At 41.7% G+C, this 20,645-nt stretch overlaps 1 protein-coding gene across 9 annotated transcripts in view; it reads left to right on the forward strand.

The window, feature by feature from the left end:
* The window catches only part of RALGAPA1 (Ral GTPase activating protein catalytic subunit alpha 1), a 293,801-nt gene that overhangs the window by 216,373 nt on the left and 56,783 nt on the right, over nt 1-20,645 (forward strand). For all 9 annotated transcript variants that reach the window (XM_088457052.1, XM_088457053.1, XM_088457056.1 and 6 more), the window contains 4 exons: nt 738-861; nt 3,401-3,556; nt 13,533-13,691; nt 14,222-14,349. In XM_088457052.1, coding sequence (XP_088313178.1) covers nt 738-861; nt 3,401-3,556; nt 13,533-13,691; nt 14,222-14,349 — 567 coding nt within the window. The remainder of the gene's footprint in view (nt 1-737; nt 862-3,400; nt 3,557-13,532; nt 13,692-14,221; nt 14,350-20,645) is intronic.

Below are 20,645 nucleotides of genomic sequence, written 5' to 3' on the forward strand. Positions count from 1 at the left end.
GATCGGTGAAATTCTACATGTTAAATTTCACCGATCTGCCAATAACGATCATTTTTTGATCGCGATCGGCATATCGGTGAAATCCAACATGTTGGATTTCAGCGATGCCAGGTTGCAGGATCGCTACATTTGCGACGATCCGTCGCAGATGTATAGGGCCCTTTAGGGCAGGGATTCTCAACTCCAGTCCTCAAGTACCACCAACAGGTGATATTTGTGGATTTCTTTAATTATGCACATGTGAGTTAATCTAGTTTGCTGGGTCAGTAATTATTCCACCTGCTTCCATAGACACAAATCCTCAATATGTGATCTGTTGGGGATACTTGAGGGTTGAGTTGATAAACATTGCATTAGGGAGTTTAGACTGTAATCTCCTGTGGGGCAGGGACTGATAGGAATGACTAGTGTTCTCTGTACAGTGCTGCGTAATTGCTGGTGCTATATAAATAATAACACTTGTGAAGTTGATAACGCGCTGGGGGCTGACGGCAGTCACCAGCTACTGCAGTTTAAATGTACATTGAGGGGTATATTTACTAAAGTGCGGGTTTTTAGAAGTGGAGATGTTGCCCGTAGCAACCAACCAGATTCTACGTATCATTTTTCTAGCACCTTCTAAAAGATAACTACAATCTGATTGGTTTATACAGGCAACAGATCCACTTCTACAAACCCGCACTTTAGTAAATATACCTCTGTGACTTAGACTTTTTTTTCCCCCCTTTCTTCAACAGTCGTGAAACGCACAAAATAGCTGTTTTCTACATTGCTGATGGCCAGGAAGACAAACATTCAATACTCTCCAATACTGGCGGCAGTCAGGACTATGAGGACTTCGTGGCTGGGCTTGGATGGGAGGTAGTAACACTTCAGTTGCTGGTTTAGATTTTGCTAATCTTGCTTCTGTGTTCAGTTTTATTAGCAGATATTTAGTGGTAGATGTATGAAGCGGTGAAAAGAGTACAGAAGTGGACCAGTGGAGAAGTTGCCCATAGCAACCACAAACAGCTTCTCAATTGTACATTTTTTGGTCATGATATTTGTGATTTATCACGCCTAAATTCCAGCCTATCTGTAACATGGCCAGGGCTATTCAATTGTTGTAAATTTGGCGTGATAAAAAATATTGGTCGACCTATTTTTCACTTTATTACCTGTAATTTCTCACCAGCCCTAGGGAGTGTGAGTTTTTAATAAAAAGTATTTACATTTTATTTATATTTAACTGGTCTGTAATTGTTAAGAGTTATTATCAATTATTCATTAAATATTTCAATAAAATACTTTTTTGAAATGTTTTGCTGGCTGCTTTTTTTTTAAGACGCCCAACAGAGCAATGCAATTGTTGCTCTGTCAGGGCGCGATAGCCGCCTGCGCCGGCATTTCTGCACGCACTCAGGAAGGTGCGAGCAGAAATGTGTGAGAAACCCCCTGATTAGGGCACACTAACCGCAGTTAGTGCGCCCTAACCAGAATTTTAGACGGGTTTAGCCGTTTTACACAGCTAAACCTGGTCTCGTAGGGAGCGAAGAGGGCGATAATTAATGAGCGCTCAGAACAATTGAATAGCAAAACTGGGCGCTCATTAATTATCACGGCTTAAAAAACAATTGAATCGCCCCCCATAGAGTCCCCTACTAGTGTTCCCACTATAAATTTCCCCAGATAGTGGTCCCACCTATGCAGTGCCCCAGTAGTGGTTTCCCCTATTCAGTGCCCATTATTTCCACAGTAATGGTCTCCCCTATGCAATGCCCCTTATAGAGTGCCCCCATTAGAGGTCCTCCCTATGCAGTGCCCTCAGTAGTCGCCCTTATAGAGTGAACCCAGTTAGTGGTACCACCTAAGCAGTGCCCCTTATGCCCCCAGTAGTGGTTCCCCCTATGAAATGCCCCTTATAGATTGTCCCTATCAGAGGTCCTCCCTATGCAGTGCCCCCAGTAGTGGTGCCCCCTATGCAATGCCATTTATGGAGTGTCCCTATTAGAGGTCCTCCCTATGCAGTGCCGCCATTAGTACCCCCAGTAGTGGCTCTAATACAGTGCCCCCAGTAGTGGTGCCCCCTATGCAATGCCCTTTATGGAGTGTCCCCATTACAGGTCCTCCCTATGCAGTGCCCCTTATAGATTGCCCCCATTAGTGGTCCCAGTAGTGTTCCCCCTATAGTGCCCCCAGTTTAGGTCCTCCCTGTGCAGTGCCCCCAGCAGTTTTAGTGCCCCCAATAGTGTCCCCCATATGTATTGTCCCTTAGAGTGCCCTCAAAAGTGGTCCCCCATGGCCGTTATAAATACACAAATCCAATACTTACCTTAATCCCCGCTCCTGTACACGCCGACCGCACCTCTGTCCGCCAGCATCTCTTCACCCACGCCGGGAGCTGGAAGGCTGCCTCTGGAGTGACCTCCTGTTCGTCTCCGCACGTGGGTGTTTGGCTGCTAAAACAATTTTGTATTAGCAGCTAAACACCCACGGGCGGACACGGACAGGAGCACATCATTCTGGCTCCCGGATTCCGCCGTGGGTGAAATACAATACTCCCCACCGCCGCCTGCAACTCTGTCCTCCCACGTCTCTTCACCCACGGCGGGAGCCGGAAGGCTGGCTGGTGAGTGTGCTCCAGCCCGGCTCCACCTGTGGGTGCTTGTGGGTGAAGAAACGGTGGAGGACAAAGGTGCGGGCGGCGGGTGCAGGAGCGGGGATCAAGGTTAAGTATTGCATTTGTTTGTTTATTTGTACCGGGCATGGGGGACCACTTCTGGAGATACTCCTATGAAGCAATACATATGGGGGGACAGTACTGGGGGCGCCAGTGTTTTAGATGGTAGTGCTCTCTGCACTACACAAATTACCTTGTCTGTCGGGAGGCTGGTGGTCGTGCATTTAACAAGGCTGGAAGAAAGGATATTTGCCGCCCACCGATTTTACACGCCCACAACACAATCATTTGAATTACAACTTAGCCAGGAAGCTGGCTAGCTGCGATGACAGCGAAAAACAGGGCAGTGAAATTGCGCGCCCCCCAAAAAAACAATTGAATTCCCCCCCAAAGAGTCAGCCGTGATTCATATGACCGGAACTATAGAGGTCACAGAGAAGAACCCCCTGCCACTTTGCTAATGTTTATTTATGTATATTCCAGAGTACATACCATGTCATAGCAAGTCCAACAGCAAACGCAATCACACGATAGTGCCATAAGTTTTTTAAAAAATCAAATATTGTTGAAGGTCACTGCAGTAGCATTGTTTATTCTACCCCGAGACACTGGGAGCAAAGCTCATAAGACCTATGGTCATGCTCAAACCCCACCCTCAGATCAGTAAGCAGTTATTGAGTATTTGTTATAGCGGCAGAGGTGACAAATTTCTGCCTCACAATGAATGTCTCCTTCCTGCAGGTGAATCTGGCTAACCACTGTGGCTTCCTGGGAGGACTGCAGAGGAACAAGAGCACTGGGCTGAGCACGCCTTATTTCGCCACCTCTATTATGGAGGTCATGTTTCACGTCTCCACAAGGATGCTTTCTGACTCGGATGACTGCTTAACAAAGAAGGTGATTATTCCTAAACAGAGACTTTATATGAACTGGTCACAATTAACCACTAGCATGCTAAATGAGCAGAATAGACGGGGGCCACTGTTGTCCGTAGGGAGGTGAACTCTGCTGTTCCCTTCTTCACTGACCAGTAAGTGTAGTGCAAAGTGGCCTACAATGGACAAGGGGGTTGTGGCCTGTGGCCCGGTAATGTAAGTGTGGGAAGGATAGGAAGATTGTCTATAGCTAGACATTTTGGCGGTCCCTTTAAGATTTTGCTGTGGAGCCCTCAGTGTTCTAGATTAGCTCCTGACTAGTCAATATAAGCACTCACTCATACAGTATGGGTGATCTCTTCAGCCGATCTAGGGACTGATTCTGAGCTGGGAGCAAAGCAAAAAAAAAAAAAAGGAGCAAATTGACACATTCCCAAAACCATATTGGCCTGGGGCAGAGGAATGCAGATGCTAATACGCATACGATCAGTCAATGTTTGTGCTCTGCGTATGCTGCCCAGTGTGCGTACGCGAACTAGCAATTGTGACGGGAACTCAGATTGCTGAGGCTACGCGGACCAAGAGCTCAGTGATTGACAGGAATTGACGTTTGTGGGTGGTGGTGGGGTCGGGTGAACGCAGGCATGCCAGTGCATTTCAACGCAGTTGCAGGGGTGTGCATAAATTGGCCACAGCGTGGCCATAAGCGGCCAAAGCACTGATGGCATGCGTGGCTGGTAGCATCTTCTGAGTAATTTCAGGGCTTCTGCACGTGGGTCCGATGTGAGTAAGGGGAAGTGGGCGTCCTTATGTCAGGATGCGATCGCAATGTGAATGCAAACATGTAAATAGCACCAGTGATATTAGCAGTGCGTGCATATAAGCAGAATAACGAATCGTTGTGAATCAGGACCAGAGATAAAATGTGCAGAGAGAGGGGAGTGTCCAAGCTGAAATATAAATTGCTGTGTAGGAATAAAGCTGTCCAGCATGTGTGGGCTGCATGTAAGAGCAGCCAGTACTTACCTTGCATGCAAAAACAAATATATCAATGTATTTCAACCACTTTTGTTTGCTTTGCTCCCAATGCTGAATCAGCCCCATATGGAGATCATGTCAGAGAGTACAAAGGTGACAAACATCTGTTCCATACAAGATGGGCATTCCAGCCCTCAAACCGGGGTATTTTAAAGTCATAATATTCTTTCCATATCTTTAAAGTAGAGATGAGCGGTTCGGTTTTGCCTCGATCTTCCCGCCAAGTTCGGATATCCGGCAAAACTTAATTGTTCGCGGATAATGATGTCGTTTTGCCTCGTACCGAGATCCGAACTTGGCGGGAAGATACGAGCCAAAACCGAACTGCTCATCTCTACTTTAAATGCACAATAAAATAAGCAGAAAGTATATGTATTTTAAAGAGAGTTTTCTATGCCGCGCCACATGAACATGTTATGCACAACAGGACAGCTTACGTGGAATCAGTCTGTTATTGAATTGCGAGTTAACTCTTCAAGCTGGGACACTATTGTACCCACTCTATGCACGTAAACTGTTAACACGATTATATGGTTTTTCAAAGCTAATTGAATTCCCCCCCTAAGCGTATTTATTTTTATGAAAACTATTTCATTATTATGGTTTATTTAAATCTGGTTTACTTGCTGATTGTTTAACTACTGTTCTCCTTCAATGAAATGACATAATGGTCAGTACTCCTCTTTTGCTAGTAAATCCCTGCATACACAGGGAAATGACTATAGAAGGAGGTACAGAATGATTATAAAGGGATTCGGTTTGTCTTTAATACTTTCTTTTCATTGTGAGTAATGCTATTTATAGGCATTACAAGCAGCGCTGTCTATTTACCGGCCCTTCAGCACAACCCATTCCACCTGCTGTAAAATGCTTTACTCCTAAACGTCCCTAAAGTGTTACTAAAATGTAAGTTTTTAGCAGTGGAGATGTTGCCCATAGCAACCAATCAGATTCTACGTAACATCTATCTGGCACCTTTGCAACCAGTCAATTGCTAGCTATCATCTAAGAGTAACATCTAAAAACCCGCACATTAGTAAATATACCCCTTGGTGTTTAGCTATGACTTGTAATAAATGATGAATTATGTAGTTTTACACTTGCCTGCTGGTGCACAGCTATTTTCAGTGACACCCCTGCTACTTTTGTACTTAACCTACCTATAATAAAGTGTTACCAGGATTGAATGAGGTCATTTAAAGAGCAAGTAAACCCTCTAATATGAAATTATATATTACTGGGCTAAAACCTATACAGTGGGAAGAGTGAACTGAGGTGTTTAGCTAAATATGTCCATGGTATGGTCAGAATGTCAACAGCATAATGTCGACATGGTCTGATTGTTGACATTCTGAATGTAGGGCAGCCAGGGTTAAGTTTACATGGAAAATGTCAATATTTTGCCAGTGTTGACATTCTGTATGTCGACATAATATACCACACCCATGTTCACCATGCTCTTTTTCACTCCTCTGCAGCTGGCTGCCATGTTAGGAGTGAGGAATTCCAGGTACTAAACATTAATACACACAGTGACTGACAGCTAAGTAGACTTGCTCTGCAGAATCATACAGTCTGGATTGGTTGATTCATTCTTACGGGTGGGCCAGTAATGACACTGCATCTCCTTCTCCACCTTTATCATGAAATTCTGTACAGTTGGGAGGAGAAGCAGCTGTCTGTAATGGTGTGAGGAAGTAATCCTTTATTTTTATATAGAGCTGCATTGGAACATCAGGGTATCACTGAGCATCATAATATATCTTAGTGGTACATATCTGAAAACAATCGCTTTTTGGTCCTTTCTTCGCCTATATGACTTTTAAAATGAGTGTTTTGCATGAATTCTAAGTTGCTAAACCTTAATTTAGTTTTTTACCTGCCACTATATTTTACGCTTTTTAAATGGAAGATATGTCTTTTCATATTTATATAGTATTTATTTAATGTGATTGCTAGTAATTGACGGGTTGCTCAGGAAAAGGATCAGTGCTCTCTGAGCTGTGATAATGAGCATAAGATCTGAACCAGTCTGCTTGCATAAGTATTTGTTTTTGATGAGTGTAATAAATTCCACATTAGTGATAACAAGTTAAGGCTCCTGATCCTGCACCCTTGTTAGGGATGCACACTGCGAGATTACATCCCCCCTCCTCCCCGGGCTCCTACAGACCTGCATCTTCTGAGGTGTTGATCCTGTCAGTGGGAACATTAATGAGCACTAGCTGGAAAGCAGAAGATGCAGGAAGTAGGAACCGCTTGACCCCAGCATGGAGTTTAATGCCTTTAATTAAATTAGAGCAGTGGTGTATTGGGATCTGGCTATGCCCCAGGCTCTAGCTGCGTTCTGCGGATCCTCCTTGTATATGAAATACAAAGACATCTCCTTTTCTTCATCATTACAGTAAAGACAAACGATTCAAAGAAAAAACTTTGTTCGGTCCATTTGCCTGTCAAAAAATTAAACCTGTTATATTATCTTCATCTTTGAAGGGAAATTGAACAAATAGCTATTTTGGTGTATTCTTTAATCATAAGTATAGGGTGGTGTGCTGTAATCCATATTTTACAAGACAGTAACAGTATAATGTTTATCTCTGTTTTTAAGGTGTATTTCATTGAGGTCTAATTGTGCATACACACGGTCAAACTTCTGGTTGATCAGATAACGATCATTGTCTGATCGTACTGCATGTGCTTGATGTTCGATATCGAACATCCAGCACATGAACCAACCCCCCATCGACTAGAACGACCCACAATTAACATTCGCGGGTCCCTATTGTAACCAGGCCAACCTGGTTGATATCAACCAGGTTGGCCTGCATGCACAGGCGATGGTCGACATCGATATTGACCATCCGTGCACGCGCATCGACAATCGTTTGGTCGTTTGAAGGGGCCAGACGATAATGATATGATCGATATCATTATCGTTCAAATCGACCAGGGAAATCTGACCGTGTGTATCCACCATACGAATTTAATTGTATTCAGTCTTTTAGGTCAATGTATCAAGCGGTGATACATAATAAAGGAGTTATGACTGCTTCTCCAAAATGTGTTAATAGGAAGTCTGTGAAGGAGTCAGATTTCTCCAGTGTTGCCTTTTGGTTTCTCTTAACCAAGTATTATGGAGACGCTTGCTGGCAAGTTACTATGAAAGGCTGAGGTTTTCATTGTTTGTCTTATTACACATAGGTGTAGATTGTTTGTCTTATTACACATAGGTGTAGATTGTTTGTCTTATTACACATAGGTGTAGATTTATTAAAACTGCTTAAAATGAAAAATGGTGGTGTCCATAGCAACCAATCAGATTATGTCCTATATGTCTATCATTTTCTTAGGATACAACAGAGAAATGGTAGCTAGTATATGATTGGTTGCTATGGGCAACCCCACCACTAGATTTATAGAAGCGTTAATAAATCTACCCCATAGAACCATCTGAGGATAGCGCTGTGCTTACTTACAAGTCCTGCTGCTGTCTCCAAACACCTCTCACACATGAGCAGTTCATTCACATTATTTGCTGGAATTTTTTTCTGATCTCGCGCACATGCATGGGGCCGCCCAGTAGCCATTACACATCGCAGCAGCAAGACAGAGATCGCCAGAGGAGATGAGGTTCCGGAACACTTCACGGGGGACTCTCTCTTTAATACATTGCTACGCTAAGTTATCCCACCAGGCAAGTCTCTCAGTACAGAGACAAGTGAGATGTTGATATATAACCCCCTTTTGTTTTCTGTCCTCCTGAAGCAGATGGGGATAAAACACTCTGTGGCCAATCGGATCAACAGAGTGCTCCTAGCATCACAGTTTATTTCACAAGATGTATTTCCAGATGATGTGGTAGGGAGTGAGTGAGTGAGTGAGTGAGTGAGTGCAGTGCTGCTTGTGACAGGCAGTATCATGATGTCAAAACGGAAATGCAGTCAAGTGAAAAACCACAAACTGAGAGTTAAATAGTGGAAGGAGCAGGGAATCCCACCAGCCCAGAGAAGTAATGTCCAACTCCTGTGAAACTTATGCAGAAAGATTGCGGCTTCATGCATTAATGAGAATGCTGCAGAGGTATTGTTTGCAGTGTATGGAGTGTGGATGGTGCAAACATAACTGCAGCTCCCAATAATAATAATAAAAAAAGGTACAATTAATTTTAGAGTGTTTATGACTTTGTGCCACTGTGGGTGGCACAGTGGTTAGCATTGCTGCCTTACAATGCAGGGGTCATGAGTCCTAGGTCCCCAACTCTGCTCGGTACTAGGGTTATTCCCTGGCTGCCTGTAGTGTGAACAGCATAACCCGGGTCGTGATGATCCGGATCATGCCTAAAAGGTGCAGATTGGCCTGATGGAAGACCCGGCTCACTGGAAGACCCCGGGTCTGGTGTAAATGGCGATGACCTGGGAATAACCCGGGTCCAACCGCCATGTGTCAAAGGGGGTATGCACTGAAACCCCGGCTTCAACCCGTGCTCAGTGTCCTCTGTGGTGCGAGGTGGGTTAAAGCTGGGAATTATGTGTGAAAAGGGGGCACCCATTTTGTTATATAAAAAAATAAATAAATAACCTGTAGAATTAGGCTCAGTCTTCCATTTGCATCTACATGTAACAAAGATAATTTACCTCAACAGACTTCCCAATGTATAATAGTTTCTATCTGTAGAATAAATGATGGTATATGCACTTGTGCTGTGAGAACTTTTAACAAAGTACAGTGAATAGATCTCCCGCTGAGAGTACATTTTCTATTTAAATTAGCTCCTTGTATTGTGACATGTTAAATTTGTACCACAGACTCTTCTGTCATGGTCCACTTAGCTTGTTATGGCGTCTAGGGAGTAAAAATCCATGAATGATAGTGCTGGCAGCCAAAGTCCTGCCTTAGATTAGGACATTATTGGATCACAATTGCATTCAGTCTTGCCTGTAGGTCACGTTTAAGTTACATTTCTCTTAGGCTCAGTTAATACAAGGCCTGACAGCACAAGATACATCACAGAAACTTAAACGAGAAGATGGTGCTGCACAGTATATTGGAGATAATCTTTCAGTTTCAAAGGAAAGAAATTTGATTGTAATTGTGTTAATATAGACATATGGCGATAAATGGAAAATAGCTTGTCTTAATAAATTCAACTTAAGAAGAAATAATGCTGAATGTTTTCTTGTAGTTACAACACCAATATAAACATATATACACTACCGTTCAAAAGTTTGGGGTCACCCAGTCAATTTCGTGTTTTAGATGAAAACTGACTATGTTTTTATCAAATGAGTTGCAAAATGAATAGAACATATAGTCAAGACATTAGCAAGGTTAGAAATAATGGTTTTTATTTGAAATAATAATTTTGTCCTTCAAACGTTGCTTTCGTCAAAGAATGCTCCTTTTGCAGTAATTACAGCATTGCTGACCTTTGTCATTCTAGCTGTTCATTTGTTGAGGTAATCTGAAGAAATTTCACCCCACACTTCCTGAAGCACCTCCCACAAGTTGGATTGGCTTGATGGGCACTGCTTGTGTACCTTACGGTCAAGCTGCTCCCACAACATCTCAATGGAGTTGAGATTTGGTGACTGCACTGGCCACTCCATTACAGACAGAATACCAGCTGCCTGTTTCTTCCCTAAATAGTTCTTGCGTAATTTGGAGGTGTGCTTTGGGTCATTGTCCTGATGGAGGAGGAAATTGGCTCCAATCAAGTGCTGTCCACAGGGTATGGCATGGCGTTGCAAAATGGAGTGATAGCCTTCCTTATTCAAAATCCCTTTTACCTTGTACAATTTCCCACTTTACCAGCACCAAAGCAGCCCGAGACCATCACATTACCTCCAGCATGCTTGACAGATGGCGTCAGGCACTCTTCCAGCATCTTTTCCCTTGTTCTGCATCTCACAAATGTTCTTCTGTGTGATACAAACACCTCAAACTTCAATTTGTCTGTCCATAACACTTTTTTCCAATCTTCCTCTGTCCAATGTCTGTGTTCTTTTGCCCATATTAATCTTTTCCTTTAATTGGCCAGTCTCAGATATGGCTTTTTCTTTGCCAATCTGCCTAGAGGGCCAGCATCCCGGAGTCGCCTCTTCACTGTATTATTATTATTATTATTATTATTAGCATTTATTTATATGGTGCCACAAGTGTTTCGCAGCACCTTACAAAGTATATCAACAAATTGTAGACAAGCGACTTACAGAACAATACAATACAGGACCAGGACATGGATAATATATATTGCTACATTAGCGACCATAACACCCAGATAAGCAACAGAGCATAAGCAACCAAGTGTTAGGTGCCCTAGTGGTGAGTAAGAAGTAGATTAAACTAAAGTAGGGAGAAGCACAAGAGGGTAGAGGGCCCTGCTCGTAAGAGCTAGACGTTGACATTAGCGTTTTGCCGGTACCATTTAATGAAGCTGCCAGTTGAGGACTTGTGAGGCATCTATTTCGCAAACTAAAGACTCTAATGTGCTTGTCTTCTTGCACAGTTGTGCACCGGGGCCTCCCACTTCTCTTTCTAATCTGGTTAGAGCCTGTTTGTGCTGTTCTCTGAAGGGAGTAGTACACACCATTGTAGGAAATGTTCAGTTTCTTGGCAATTTCTCACATGGAATAGCCTTCATTTCTAAGAATAAGAATAGACTGTTGAGTTTCACATGAAAGTTCTCTTTTTCTGGCCATTTGGAGAGTATAATCGAACCCACAAATGTGATGCTCCAGATACTCAACTAGCTCAAAGGAAGGCCAGTTTTATAGCTTCTCTATCGAGCAAACCCATTTTCAGCTGTGATAACATAATTGCACAAGGGTTTTCTAATCATCCATTAGTCTTCTAACGTGCTTAGCAAATACAATGCACCATTAGACCACCGGAGTGATGCTGGAAATTGGCCTCTATAGACCTATGTAGATATTCCTTTAAAAACCAGACTTTTGCAGCTAGTATAGTCATTTACCACATTAACAATGTATAGAGTGTACTTCTGATTTAATTTAATGTTATCGTCATTGAAAAAAACTGTGCTTTTCTTTCAAAAATAAGGAAATTTTTAAGTGACCCCAAGCTTTTGAACGTCAGTGTGTATATTTGTGTGTGTGTGTGTATGTATATATATATATATATATATATATATATATATATATGTATAAGTATATATACATGCCCCAGAATACTCTTGATGTTTGTATATATTCTTGAAAATGATGGTAGCCCAACATTACTAATTTTCTTAAGTTCCACTTTTGGGTGCAATGGAAAATTGATGAAGTTGGTGGCTGTGAGGTGTCGGCTTTGCGACCGTCCCAATGGCACATTGTGTGGACCCCCTTTTTTATACTCTTCTAAATGGTTTAAAGAAGAGTGTTTTTCTTTTCTCATGTGACCTCCTCTTTGCCTTGAAATGATCACTTATGGTGACCATAGTGTATTAAAATGGCACAGACCTGTATCCATGTATAGTGAGAGTTGGCGCAGTCAATCAGTGACTGAGCACAGTACTGCTCATGTGCCAATTCATTAGGGTGCTGTTGCCCGAGCCCAAATTCACTTTTGCCATTAAATAGATAGTGACTTTTGTTTTTAAGGTCATGTAACTCCAAATAATAATGTGTTGACCTTATTGCCAACACAGTGTAACAATGAACATTATTATTGTTACTGTTATTTATGGTTTTAAAAATAAAGTATAGTTTTAGCAAAGGAAAATAAAGTACCCTGTCTGTCTGTGTTATTAAATACTACAGTATATCTAGACATCTGAAAATTCCAACTCACAAGTAGATAAGTTAGTAACAACTTTAATACTTAGGTATTTTTCCACGAGAAGAGAACTGAAAAGTTAATAAGAAAGATGGGCAAGTTTGTCAGTTAGGGAAAGAGAAAACAGAAAGGGGGAGGAGAAGAAACAGTGTGGGAAGAGAGAACGAAGGGGAGAAAGAGTGCTGAAGACGGGGAATATGGGAGGGGTTGGTTATGAAATACCGGCAGTCGGGATGCCTACTGTCAAAATGCCGTCAGCGGCATCCCGATGCTCAGAATCCTGACAGGAGTCGGGTAAGTATACTAACCCTCCCCCTTCTCCCCCTAACTTTCCTTTCTTGCACCCTAACTCTCCCCGTTAGAGCCTAAACCTAACCATCCCCACTTGGTGCCTAAGCCTAACCACGCTGTGGTACCTAAACATAGATCCTTCTAGAAGAAAGTAGCTAAAATCTGATTGGTTGCTATGGGTAACATCTCCATTTTTAAAAAGGCTCACTTTAGTAAATTTACCCCTAAGGGGGGCGTTTAGGTTTAGGCACCGGGGAGGAAGTTTAGGATATTGACCGACAGGTGTCGGTATCCTAACCCTGTCGGGATGACGGCGTCTGTATTCTGACCGCCGGCATCCCGTACCCAACCCCATTAAAGGCAGTACTGTGCAATATCCAATAATGTTGTGAGCTGTTATGTAGCGCTTTCTCAGTCTTGATGTTGCCTTGTGCCGTTCCATACTGCTTTCAAAAAGCAATCCGTTTTAGGGAACGTAATATTATGTAGTTACAGAACTGTAACTGATTATATACCAGTGGCCATGCACATTCTAAATCCAAAAGGTGAAAAGTAAGTAAATAAACTAGCCTCCCTATATCTCTTTATCTCTCTCCAACCCTCTGGTTCCATTTTTATTGTAGGAATGTCATTCTGTTTCAATCAGTATGTCTCTGTGCACCAGTGTGCTCCTAATTAAGTTATCAAACTTTTGTTATTGTGTTCAGCATGCACCATTTCTCACATTCGCACATTATTGTCTGCCTGTTCTTACAGGGCTTAATGCAGCAAAGTAGATTACATTTTCCCTGGCAAATTAAATTTCATAACAGTTGGCTTTCATTTTTATTCCCAATTATACTCATTCACATTTTATGTCTCTTTCAATTTCCTCTTTTTTTTTTGTCTGAAAGCTTCGCCACCTTGGTAATGATGAGGTACACATCGTGTGGTCAGAACACAGCAGAGAATATCGCAGAGGCATAATCCCCACAGAGTTTGGAGATGTTCTACTAGTTATTTATCCCATGAAGAATCATATGTTTAGCATCCAGATTATGAAGAAACCGGAAGTAAGATGCATCTTGGTTTATTTCATTTGAATTATTTCTGCACTGTTCTTGCTAAAAATATCATGTCTATATTTATGTCCTTTTGATCGAAGGCTTTTTTAACTTTATATTTTACATGTCATGTAATTAATGGATATTAAATTTATTTGTACAAAAACCATGAGTTGTATTTAGCTTTTTAGTATTGGCGCTCCAATTAAATTAGAATATTACCATGCTGATGAATTATGTGGGTTATATGATTAAGAATATTCCTTTTTATCACATTTTTGTCAGTATGTACAGTCACCTAACCTACAGTATATGTAAATTAATTGTATCCTTAGTTGCTCTTGCTCTGGCTATAAATAATGTTCATCTCCTATTGAGGGACTTCATGGAGGTACATGATTTTCCTTCCTCTCTTAGATCCTTATGTTGATTTGCTCCAAAGTGATAACATGGCTGTCTATGGCAAAAATGTAGTCTTGTGTATTGTTGTTTGGAAATTGTGAGTTATGCAATTGTAACTCTGTTTCTACACTCCTCAGATCCCCTTCTTTGGTCCACTCTTCGATGGCGCTATTGTAAATGGTAAAATCCTTCCAGGCCTGGTCCGAGCAACAGCCATTAATGCTAGTCGAGCACTTAAGTCTCTCATCCCGCTGTACCAGAACTTGTATCCTTTTTATAATTGGAGCAACAGTAAAGTAAACATACTGTTTTTCAAAGGGCATTAAGAGTCCACTAAAGCGTATATTGTCGGTACACAATACTACCAACTGTATCTATACTGTTTACATTGTCACAGTTTGATTTTGACCAATGTATCTGGTGCCCATGAATTCAAGACATCAGGAAGATTGTATATGAGGTGCTGTAAACTTGATGAGTAGCAGTAACAGGAGTAACGTGTGTAAAATATAAGAACATTGAAAGCTATGAAAAAAAGGTGTATATGATACATTATGAGACCTTAAGCTTTGGACCCAACCATTTGATCACAGAAAGTCTGCGCAGGCTGTACCATAACACAGTGCTTCTCCCACTGTTTTATGGCCCAATAGTGCCTTTGCCCTTTGCAGGCTTGGCATCAAGCAAAACAGGTAAGTATAGAGGAACTAAATGGATCTAGAAATAAAAGGGAAGGGATAAGCACTGTTTTATGGTGTTTTCCTTTTTAAATTAATGTTAAATTGCTTCTGAAATGGAAAGAAATAGGTCTGTAAAGAATGGACCCTCGTTCTTTGTTGACCCCCATTTTTATTCTGCATATTCTCTAGATAAAGATGGCAATAGTAAATCACATTGCTAATTGTAAAATGGTTTGCTATTCTTTTCATACCATTTCTACATATATATCTTTTTTTTATCACAACCTAATTTTTAGACTATATATATATATATATATATATATATATATATTTCTCACTTGCAAAGAACTTTTAGTTGGGTGACACCTCACCATCACCCTGTGCTTCTTTTTGTTTTCTCCCACACTACAAAAACTTACTTGTAGCTTTATTGGCTGCTGCCAAAAAATTTACTTTAGTACATGCGTGTCTGCGTACTGTCTGGTAGGGAAGTCTGGCTGTAAGTGCCAATAGGTCAGAGACTGATGTAAAGGACCATAATTCTCTGTACAGCATGGCATCATTGGTGGCACTATGTAAATAAATGATAATGGATAATAATGTAATAATAAGCTGGCATTCTTAGGAAGTCCCAGTTTTATTAAATCAGCGTTACTGTAAAGCAAACAATTCTCAGTGGGCACATGCTGATGATGTGCTGTAACAGTAAATGTTGCTGCTCACATGGGTCCGGAGTTGTCGGTGCAGAAATCAGGCAGTCTCCTGAGAATATCAGGGTCCATCTAGGGTTCAGAGAAGACCGCAAGCCAAGCAACAGTCAAGCCTGTCTGAGATCCAATGAGTAGTCCAGGTACAAAGTAAAGGTAAGGGCTGGTGTCTCACAGAAACAGTGTGACTGCACCTATAATCGGCACATGTGCCTCCCATACTACTGATCTGCTCCAGTGCAGTCACATGATCATTCTGCACAGTCCACCAGGCTGCTAAAAGGCATCCTTACCAACAGAGTAGCTGGGTAAGGAAGTGAAATGTTGCTGGAGAGCTTATGTGCGTTCCACCCTCGTTACTTTCCGTATGATAATAAGCCACAATGCTTGAGTTGCCCTACTATTTCCCCTGTTTTTGTCACTCATTGTTTGTGGTTTTAATGAAATCTTTGTAGCTACTGTATGCTTTGTACTGTTCACTGTTGTGCATTGTATTTATGCAGTGTACTGTATTGGGTTTATATGTTACCTCTTGTACGGCGCTGTACAGCACTGTACAGCACTGTATAGCACTGTATACACTTTGTGGCGCCTAACAATAGAACATAACAACAATTGTGGAATAAAAATGGTACTGTAGTAACAATTGACATACAGAATTTTAAATGCAAAACAATTTTCTAGAAATAAAATAAATGGAATAGAAACCACTTTTTGCCTGTCACCATCTGGGAGAGTTCCCGGAGGGGACAAGTCAGTGTCCATTGTGAGGGTCAAAGTGATGAACATTAGGTTCCACCTCACCCCCCTTTCAGTGATGCAGTGTCTTTCATTTTGCAAATAATTTTTTCAGTGTAGTTTGCACCAGGGCTCTACCTGTTGTATTAGGACACAAGGGTCACAGTAAATCATAACTCTGCATGGTATCAGAGCAGCAGGGCAGATGAGCGTTAGAGGGTGAAGACTGGATGGTCCTGGCTGGGATTTATGACCTACAGTATACACTCATCAAACCTCCACCAAAAGATGTTTTTCTTTTTTCCCTTGCCACAGTCCTCAGGGGCTCCCTGCGCTGGAAGAGGCTAGTCTAATGAAAAAGGTGCTGATGAAGGAAGTTATGTACTGTTTATCAGCGCCTGAGTCTCCTCCTCTTTCAGTACTCCTGATTCTATGAGCTATGGGGCCAATTCAGACCCGGACGCTAAGCCGCGTTCACTCGCTATGGGCGATGTCACCCATCTGTGTATGCGGCAAAATACACATGCACGAACCAGTCTGTGCGATGGGGAAGTGCCCGCTCGAAGCCCGCTGAAGTTGATGTGCAAACGCAGGTGTGTCTGAGTGTCAAAACGGCAATGTTTGGGCATGTATAATTAGCATGTCAGCGTCATTGTACACGTCACCTGGTTGTATTTCAACCTGCAGTGCTTGCGGCGGGGTAGGGTCTTCCTTAAGGGCTGCGAGCAGCTCCGATGGCTCTCGATGTTACTGAATAATCATACACTTCCTGGAGATGACGTGTGCTAAGAAAGAAAAGTGGGCGTCATTACACCGGCGAGCGTTCACTCTGCCGTCACTCTTTAAGACATAGAGGGCGTCCTTTAGCCTGGCTGTGCGATCGCGGCATTTGCATATCCGCCCCCTGTCGGCTGCGAGAGAGCGCAGCTTAGCGTCCGGGTCTGAATCGGCCCCTATGTCCATTGCACTGGGAGTGATTGAATAGAGTAGAGACATTCAAATGTTATTGGCTGGTACGTTGTCTGCAAGACCCACTCAGTTTCCAAAACAGAGCCCTTTTTCAATATATCCAGATAGAAGACCCGCTACAGCATATAAATGCTATCACTACTAGCCAAAGCAAGGTCCCAGTCTTTTAGCATCTGTGCAATAAACACATAGTTGGCTGGCCTTTTGTGACGCCAGGCATCTCCGAATATATAACAGAGTAACACGTGATATAATGCAGCAATAGATGCGCAAATTGGATACGAAAGAACAAATATATAAAAATCAATAAAATGTATTAAGTAATGCACAAATAATAATAAACACATTTTACAATTATACACAAAATTAAAACACAATGTAACATTAAAAATGTTATGGACTAAATAAGGTTCAATTACCACTGTAATAAGTATCGATATGAAAAGATATCTTGTACCAGGGGATCGAGCTGTCCAAGTGAGTAGATCCATATTATTAGCCACAAAAATTTGTCAATGTGACCAATTTGCACTGGATATGCACTTCCAGATATGACCGTCAGATCAAAGAATCTATGGAAGGACACGGATTGCCTGGCTGGACTAACAGTCCAGGCAGTCCTGCTGATATATAAGTATGCAGACACAAATGTTACTCGCACTATGTCACAGCTAAGATATATAGCAGTGTTGATCCAAATATATAATTAGGGCCAGGTGGCAAAAAAGCAGGGATCTGAAGCATACATAAAAATGCATCAACCTCTTGTTTGATACAAACAGTGGATTGCTTTAAGCCACGTTATCTAAAGCAACTTATTTTATTTTGATTGTGATCATAACCACAATAATAATTATTTCCTAATTATTTTGATTAGGCTAGAATTATGACCAGTAGACCACAGCTATTGCACTGGGTGGATATAACCACGCGGTCAGCTGTCTGTCTTCTGGCAGCAGAAGGTGGTGATGGCAAGTCGCACTTACCATCACCTGTGCTGTTTCTACACACTGCAGTCAGCTTGACAGCTTACTGGAGATGGCACAGTTGACTATTATATTGCTCTACTCATGTTTTTATTAACATGTGAAATGCAGAAATAAAATAGATAGGTGCAGACTTTTTTTTTTTTTTTATACGGTTCTGTTTTTGACGCCTTATTTTCCTGGCAACTTGGAAAAAAAAATGTGAATATGACTGCATATGCTATTTGCAAGAAAGGTAAATGTTCTCTTTAAAGTGTTAAAAATGCCATGTTTATACCAGCTGTTACCCTGAACTTTGACATACATTTACCTTTTTGAAAGGCACAGGTTGGTTAGGACTCTCTTAGATAATTGGTATTTAGCATTATATTCTGGCACAAAGTACCATCTTTGGTTCAGGAAGGAGAAAATTAGATTGGATAGAGAAACAAAGATGTACTAATAAATTAAGATTAAAATAATATGTCTGTAAAAAAAAAATACGAATTGACCTTGGAGATGTTCTTCCTCCCTACATGTGTCACCAATCTTTTAAAACACAAAGATTTTCCAGCTGGCATTCACCTACAGTAGCTTGTGTTGGAAAAAATTGCCAGCCTCTTTCAATGCCCTGTTTCTAGTGGTGTAAGAGTTTTAACAAATATGTATTTGTGCTCCGGAGTGAAATAGGCCGTTTATTGATCGCAAGTTGCTTCTTGGATCAATCAGACAGAATTACAGCAATCTGTCTCTATCACTGCCCGTGGCTCTAACTCTGAGGTCTCCCGCCCTCCCCGAGTTTGTCCTTCTCATCTAGCGAGTGTGCCAGCTTTTTCCGAACCTCCTAAGCTGCTACATTTTGTCTTCAGTGCCCACTTCTAACAGCTGCCTCCTGCAATTACAATGAGAAGGTACAACAGGCAGCAATCTGAGGAACAATTGCTCCTTTCTGAACTAGTTGGGGAGACGCTTTGGTGTCAGGCAGTAGCGTATTACTTACCTGTTGATAGATGGGTTATTTTTCCTCTGTGATAATTTCCTTAAAAGCCTCAGAGTTCAGCAAAGACCCAGACTGCATTGTTATCCTTAACCTTTCTTTGGCATTGTCTAGTACTAAAGGTTTAGACACCCCTCTCCTATTATACTGTGTAGAGCCAGTGAAAGAAGCATTACCGTACCATGACCAAACTGCGTGTTTCTTTGCCAGTGTGATCTTTTAACAGTTTGCTTTCTAGATAGCTTATCTATTCAGCATTTCTTTTTATTTCTTTAAATAAGACTGATTAAGATGGCCAAATAAATTATAAAGTCACAATGCATAATTGTGTACATAGGGCCTGATTCGAAAGTAGACGCAGTCACGACTGCAATTTTATGAAAATACCTACCTCTGCAAAGTCCTTCCCTGGTGTAGATCCGTGCGTATAATTGTGCAAGGACTGAGATGCCCACTTTGTGCGCCTGTAGATGTAGTAAGGCCACCTGGTGTTTTATAGATCATACATGCCTACTTCTCCCGGGAGTCGCGGGAGACTCCTGATTTTTCGGGTAACCCTCCGCACCCCCGAAAAAGTAGGCATATCTCCCGTATCTCGCCCACTTCCTAGTGAAGTGGGCAGGATGGGGAGATTTTAGGACAAATTTGCGCATGCAGGGGGCAGGGCTAAACGACGCAAATCGCGTCATTTAGGCCCACCCCCTCCTCAAGGACCCGCAAATTGCGAGCTTTCCAGCAAAGGGGGGGGGGGTCTAATGACAGCTGAAGCCTGGCACCGCCCCCCCGAAGCGGAGATGACTGGGCTGCTCCCGGAAAAGATGAATGAAAAGTCGGCAAGTATGTTTTAGATGCCACCATCTGTCACACCATCGAAACTTAACTTACAGCAGCCCTATGGCAGGCGCCGATATTCCGTCTGACCATAGCCTCCAATGTGAACGATTGAGCGTCTGTGTATGCAAACAATACAGCCACACTACAACCAAGTAAAAAGAAAACACAAAATAGGGCTCCCCAGATAATTAATGAATATAATCCAAAAGCTGCTCCCCCAAAGGATAGGCTAATCCTGGATATGTGAAACAAAAGAAGAAAACAGGGAGCGCTAATAGGGAAACAAATATATGACTGGTGCATAATAATCTTCTTCAATCCAATGTAATAGGATAAAATCCATATCTTTAATAGAATATAGTGAAAATAATTGACCAAAATGGCTCTGCTCGTTACACTATACACTCAAATCTGCCATGAAAATAAATTACATGAAACAAATAAAAATCCATAAAGCAAAACAATTAAGACATAAATATAAAAAAGCACAGTGATTTAACTCTTAAATGGAGGATAAATGAGTATATGAGGGTAAAAATGATAAAACACAGTCCCAGAAAAAAAATGGATGATATGTGCCGTATGATTTTAGCTTGAATAGTTTGTGTTTGGTATATATGGCGTCCAGTTGCGAATTTAGGCTGTATATAGAACCGATTTATGGGAATTCT

This window comes from Taudactylus pleione, unplaced genomic scaffold, assembly GCF_031769625.1.
Source record: "Taudactylus pleione unplaced genomic scaffold, aTauple2 ptg000737l, whole genome shotgun sequence".
Taxonomy (NCBI): domain Eukaryota; kingdom Metazoa; phylum Chordata; class Amphibia; order Anura; family Myobatrachidae; genus Taudactylus; species Taudactylus pleione.